Source organism: Malus sylvestris, chromosome 4 (genome assembly GCF_916048215.2).
Source record: "Malus sylvestris chromosome 4, drMalSylv7.2, whole genome shotgun sequence".
In the NCBI taxonomy this organism is placed as follows: Eukaryota; Viridiplantae; Streptophyta; class Magnoliopsida; order Rosales; family Rosaceae; genus Malus; species Malus sylvestris.
The window spans coordinates 21,153,538-21,159,882 of record NC_062263.1 but is presented as its reverse complement, the minus strand read 5'-3'; the positions used below and the strand labels follow the sequence as shown (position 1 = coordinate 21,159,882).

At 37.3% G+C, this 6,345-nt stretch overlaps 1 protein-coding gene across 1 annotated transcript; it reads right to left on the bottom strand.

The window, feature by feature from the left end:
* Window positions 1-2,858: 2,858 nt before the first annotated feature.
* On the bottom strand, window positions 2,859-4,401 carry LOC126618541 (tropinone reductase homolog At2g29340-like). Its single transcript, XM_050286641.1, has 5 exons — window positions 4,168-4,401; window positions 3,851-4,058; window positions 3,531-3,747; window positions 3,337-3,446; window positions 2,859-3,218 (listed from the first exon to the last, which is right to left on the bottom strand). The coding sequence occupies exons 1-5, from the start codon at window positions 4,242-4,244 to the stop codon at window positions 3,048-3,050; spliced, it is 783 nt and encodes a 260-aa protein (XP_050142598.1). The 5' UTR covers window positions 4,245-4,401; the 3' UTR covers window positions 2,859-3,047.
* Window positions 4,402-6,345: the final 1,944 nt, after the last annotated feature.

The following is a 6,345-nucleotide window of genomic DNA, read 5'->3' as shown; positions in this document are numbered from 1 at the left end:
GTGGTCCCCTTACTTTTTTGAAATCGTATCCTGGTTTGGATTCCGGATTCCGTTGAGTGGTCCGGAATCCCCTTTGGTGTCTTGGTTCCGTTGAGTGGTTCGGAACCCGATGTTGATGGATTTCATTGAGTGGTCCAAAATCACATCATTTGATTCATTGGTTCCTTGGATTGATTCAATTGAGACAGCTTCAAAAATGTAGGCTTCGGCCGAACTGTGTCGCTTTAGCCCTGCATTTCGATGTATGGTATGTGTTATTGATTGATGTGATTGTGGAATTATGTTGGTTGTAATTGTTGTCATTATGATTAGGCTCGTTGACCAATATGGCTAGAGATTAATGTTGTGCTTCGTTGACTGTTCCTTGAGATGATGCATGCCCTAAATTGTGGTATTGTGTGGAGATATAGTGAATATGTGATGATTGTTCGAGTGTAGTGTATGACGAACTACGAGTAACTTGATCTCTATTTAGGATACGTAGGCAGTCTAACGAGGATATTAGATGCATCCATAAAGTATACGAAAAATTATTACGCAATTGGATCTTGAGTTGTGCTTTGCCCATATCCCAGAGGTGGAGTATGTTAGAGATACGGATACTTAGCGAGGTCACGTGTCGATCCTGGACGTATGTCGGGATCAGGACGTGATACTTTTGAAGAGAAGTGATATTTTGTTTTCCATCACCAATGCTTGTTTGTGTGACTAGATTGCATCATATGTATGATTTTCACTCACATCGGTTTTCTTCATATAATAAACGCAAGTTCACTGCATAATGTTGTGAGGTGCTTAAAGAAAGTTTTGATAATGTGTTATTCCTTTCATATCTTTCTTTTATGCGATTTACAGATACTTTGGAACCTCTTGCAATTGCTTTGGACAAAGAGAAATGGTCACTTGTTCAACCACTCTTGTCATATTCATACAGTGGATATGGCACTTCCAGCTTGAAACAAGTAACTATTTAACCAATCCCTTGCTTTGTTTTATAGATTCTTGATTCGTGCACCGTTTCCTGTTTTTTTTGTAGAGTACGGTAAACAAGATATCCTTGCAAGTTGCAAGACAGTTAGTTTTACTTGTATTGTATCTATATGTTTTAAAGGATCCATGATGATTGGCCTGGACCTTTCATCAAGTTTAGTTTGTTACATGTTTAAGCTTTCTGTCAGGTTTGTGTTGATTGCATTTAGACTTGAGCTTCTGAAGTTAATGAGAGCACTCATCGTGTCACTTTTTGATGCATTTAATTAGAATACTATGTTTTTGGTTCTGACTCTAGGATATTGTGCATTACATGCGCACAAATGCTGCATGCTCCCAAGTGGTCCGTGTTGCCATTCTTCAGGCAGTACCCTTTCCATACTCTGGTTCTAATATATTGAAATGAAAATTTGAATGTGAATAAATTCAAGATGCTAGACGTGAAGCACCTCATTCAAAATTAAGGTGTTTAAGATTATCATCTTGCCATTTGGGTGCAAGTTGGTTCCTTTGTTTACTTGTCAAATGTTCAATTATAAATTGTAGGTGATTGATGTTCTGCTGAGATCTTAGATAAGAAGCTTGGTCGTCGTCATGGCAAGGTTGTTCGGGGTATGGGGAAGGCGCAGGTTTGTGAGACGGGTGCCTCCTCTTCCAGATTGATCACATGACAGGTCATCGCCCTAACAGAGGAAGTGGATACCCTAAAAGATAAGATTGCGGCCCATGAAGTAGCCTGGGATGCCTGGGAAGCCTAGATTGTAGACCAGTTTTCGACCTAGGACGAGAAGATGAGCATGATCTTACGAGCCTTACAGATGTCCAACCTCCAAATCCCGATGCCAGCACTTGATCTTGCTCCACCTTTGACCTTCCAACCATTTTGCCCAGCTGATACCCAGTAGCCTGATGCATCAAACCCAGACGACTACTTGTTGTAGTTTTTTCTTTTATGTTCAAACATCTTGTATGTACATTTTCATATATTTTATAATTAAATATTTTTTCTTGGTTTATTAATTATTGTTTATAATTTAAAACAATATTTATAAAAAATTAAATAAAAATATTTTGTCAAAAAAGAAAAAGAAAAAAAGGGGTGCGACGAAAAAGTAACATGTGTTGTGCAAGGACCTTTTGAGCAACGCAAGTATTGTCGTCGCGCAAAGACCTTTTTGCACGACGCATGTTACTTCTTCGTTTCACAAAGACCTTTTGCGCGACGCAGGTACTGTCGTCGCGCAAAGACCTTTTGCGCAACATAGGTACTGTCGTCATGCAAAAGCCTTTTGTGAGACACATGTTACTTCTTCGTACCGCAAACCCTGCTTTCACAACCTTTGCGCGATGGTTTGCGCGCGACAAAGATGTCGTTGGGCTAATTTTCAGGCAACATTTTTTTACTTTGCGCAACACAACCTGCGTTGCACAAACAGTTTTTTGTACTGGTGGGGGGTTGAGATGACACATCAACCGAATCATACCATGGGGTGGCAAAGCTATAAAATTTTTAGATTTTAGGGATCATAGGCAGTGTTTGCTTCGAATGAAGGCTTTGAGATTATAGTTGAAAAGCTAAGAGACTTTTGTTGGAAAGAATTTGGGTCTGCGATGAAAAGCAATTAAGTTGATTGAATAATCACTCAAAGTTTTATTTAATAGTAGAGATTGAATTTGACGAAGGTTCTGAGTTTGGAGGCCTCTGACTATATTTATAAGCGGTGAAGAAAGAGCAACCTCGATCGTATCACTAAGCTGGAGCAAGAGTAGGTTGGTCATTTAGCTGTATCCAATCGAGGTATAAGTTAAGTTTATTCTTAAAACTTACAAAGTTAGCACTCATATTAGGCTTTTCATTAACATTACTATTGGATTTGACAATTTGCATGAAGCTTATTATTAACAAATGAATGTGGAATTACAATCGATAAATTGGATAGACTGATTATTATCCAGAGGAAATAATAAAGGAACTGTTGGGACTGTTGGCTAATGTGTGATCAGATACATATACAGGATGCTTATTTTGCAGCCTATGCATTTATGAGATGAGTTCGCTAGAAACCGCTAACTGTAAATCCTCCATCAACACTAATAACTTGTCCATTGATGTAAGAAGCAGCTGGCAGGCAAAGGAAGGTGACGAGAGATGAAATTTCATTAGGCTGTGCAAGACGGCGGATGGGAGTTCGACCTATTAGGCGTCGGAAATCATCAGCATGACCATCCTGAGAATGCAAAACCAAGTTTAATTGTTAGATTAGTTGCCCAAATTATTATTAAAGATAAAATTTGGTAAGGCACAAAGACTCAAGAATATATATAGGCAGAGGGGAATGTATTTACAGATTCAACTTTAACTCCGGTGTTGACAGCCCATGGCGCCACAGCATTAGTACGAATGCCGTCTTTTGCCCATTCACATGCCAAGTTCTTTGAAATTTGGATGACTGCACCTATAAAATAGAAATGAAATTAACGTTTGGAGGTCTTGCAGTTAAATAAACTTCTATATTTTGTAAAATTAATTAGTTGCTCACTTTTTGTTGCTGCATAGGCAGAGAGTTTCGGTAGAGCTACTACACCGGCAATGGAGGCAACAAAGACAATACTTGCATTTCCTGAGGCCTTCAAAAGAGGATTTGCAAGTTGAGAAAGATGGTAGGGAGATTCAACATTGGTTTCCATCATACTTGAGAAATCTTCCAAAGTGTAATCTGTAGTTCCTCTAAGTGTGCAAGTCGCAGCACTATTTACCTACATGTTGCACCATATGTAGCCATGTCAAAACCTTCTTCATATTAATTAAGCTGCTAATTAAGGTTTAAACTATTATTTATTTAGTCGTAAATGAACTTACAAGAATGTTAAGTTTGCCATCAAAAATAGAGGAGACGGTTTTGACGAGGTTCTCCCTTTGTGCTTTAGAGGTTAAGTCACAAACCGAGCCAGTTACTTTGAATCCCTTACTTTCCCATTCTTGAAGCCTCTCAAGAATCTGCACTTCGTTACGGGCACAGGTATGCACGGTTGCTCCAAGTCCTGCCAGCTCTTCCACAATGGCATATCTGAAAAAAATTGCATTTGAAAAATTAGAATAATACACCCATGAAATAAACTGATCTGAGTTATCAGATGCAGAAACAAATAAGAGAAGAAATAGCTAATTTTAATTACCCGATGCCTTTGGTTCCGCCGGTGACGAGAGCAGTCGTGCCCTTTAGAGACCATCTTTGACTGTCGAAACCTGCCATGTATTTTTGCTTGATCTGTAACTAAAGATGTCTGTTCACTTGAAGTGGTAATCGGTTAACAGGTAATAAGAAAGCTACGTATAATACTGAAGGTTGAAGAAGATTGAATGAAATAGCTAAATGTGGATGTGCTGATGATATTCTGTGAAAGCTGGCTGTGGATATATATATTGCGTTCTTGCTGGAAACCAAAATATTAAACTAATAAGAAGAAAGGCCAAAACAGTGGTAGTCGCCATCCATTGGCTGAGTCAATTTTTTTTTTTTTTTTTGGAAAATTGGCTGAGTCAAACTTTTTGTTATTAAGGATTGTTAAATTTAATGCAAAGTAATTGGAACACGGAAGCGTATCGAACGTCAACTATTTGTTCTTGACTTTGATATATTCAACATGTAGGTACAAGAAATTTTTCAATGTGATCGGCATATGGGATAATATATTACATGTCATTAAACAAATTGTGGAATATATGTGTTAAAAAGTTAATAACTTAAAAAATAAAATTTCTTACCATTCTTATTAAAACATGTGGTATACCATTTATATTTCCGTTACAACTAAAAATTTCTCTGTAGGGAGGACGTTGATTACAAACTAATAAGATTGTCTTATTATTACAAAGGACGAGCCATTGAACCGTAATAACTGTTGTTGCAAAAAGGTCATATTTCTTGATTAGATTCTGTAATAAAGTACTATAGTTCTTGTTTTTTTTTAACCTTGATTAACAGAAAAATTGAAATACGATAAATTGGCTTTGTGAAGCTGACCCCTCGGCATGTGAACCGGTATGTACGTACGTAGCGTAAGTACAGTAGCGAAGTTAAAAATTGTTTGACAAAAAGGGGTACTATTGACCAAGAACATCATAGAACGATTTTTAGTCAGGACTGTGATTTGGCGCCTAATACTTAGGCGGGACTAAACATCGCTATGCGTTGACTTTAAAACAGTGGCCAAACCACCCAACTCAATATTTTTGTTCATGAAATTTTATATAATATCTATTTCAATCGCATATATAAATCAAAATATAAGAACAACTAATAGAATTAAAAATAATTAAACTCTTATTTTATTCTTTAACCTAATTCAACATTAGTTGCATCTTTCCAATTCAAATTTGTTTGGGGCTTAATGAAGAAGCATTAGCCCATGCTTACAACCCCACAATGTCTGACCAGCCCAATATAACAAACCCAAAAGCTCAGACGATATATCTGGCAAAAAGCAATGCCTCAAAAGTAATCAGCGAACCGGCCACCGCATCACTAAACCACCCTTTAGTTTTGCCCACGTCATTCCATTGTCACGCCCAAAACATTCTCAAATTCCTAAAAGAGTAATGTTAGTGAAACTAAATAACAAGGAAGTTGGTGATTGGAATATTACTTAATCGTTGATAAACGTATTTATTTTTTATTGGTGACATTTCATTTACTTTATAAATTTAGTTTCCCTACCATTACTCATTCCAAAATGCCACCCACTCACTTGCCAATTTCACCAAACAAAAACGATGGCACCCATGTAAATTCTATGTAATTCAATCCCACTTTCCTGACCCAACCGTTCCCTCCAAAATTCTGGAACACTCCAAGTAGACCTGGCATTCGTGTCGTGTTTTTCGTGTTCATGTTGTTTTTGTGTTATACCCGATAGTTTAACAGGTCGTGTCGTGTAATACCCAATAAAGTAAATGGGTAATATGACCCGACCTAAAATCATCAAAATAACTTTTTTCTTATCGTGTCGAAATAGGTTACTGACGTGTCATTCTCGTGTAAACCTGTTAAGAACTCGTTATTAATGAGTTATTATCGTGTGACCCAATAATAACCCGATTAGTTATCGTGTTGATCCGAATTCCTTTTTTTTTTCGTGTCGTTTATGCGTCGTGTTAACGAGTCGTGTAAGAAATTGCCAAGTCTAACTCCAAGTCCACCTGTAAGGTTCTCATTGACTCATATTTACATTCTTTTCAATTTCCCTCAAACGGTCTCTCAAATAAATTAACAAATTCCAATCCCCCTTCAACAACCCATCAAAGAATTCATAACAAAAAATTCAGAGGCACATCAGTAAGGATTCAAACAGAAA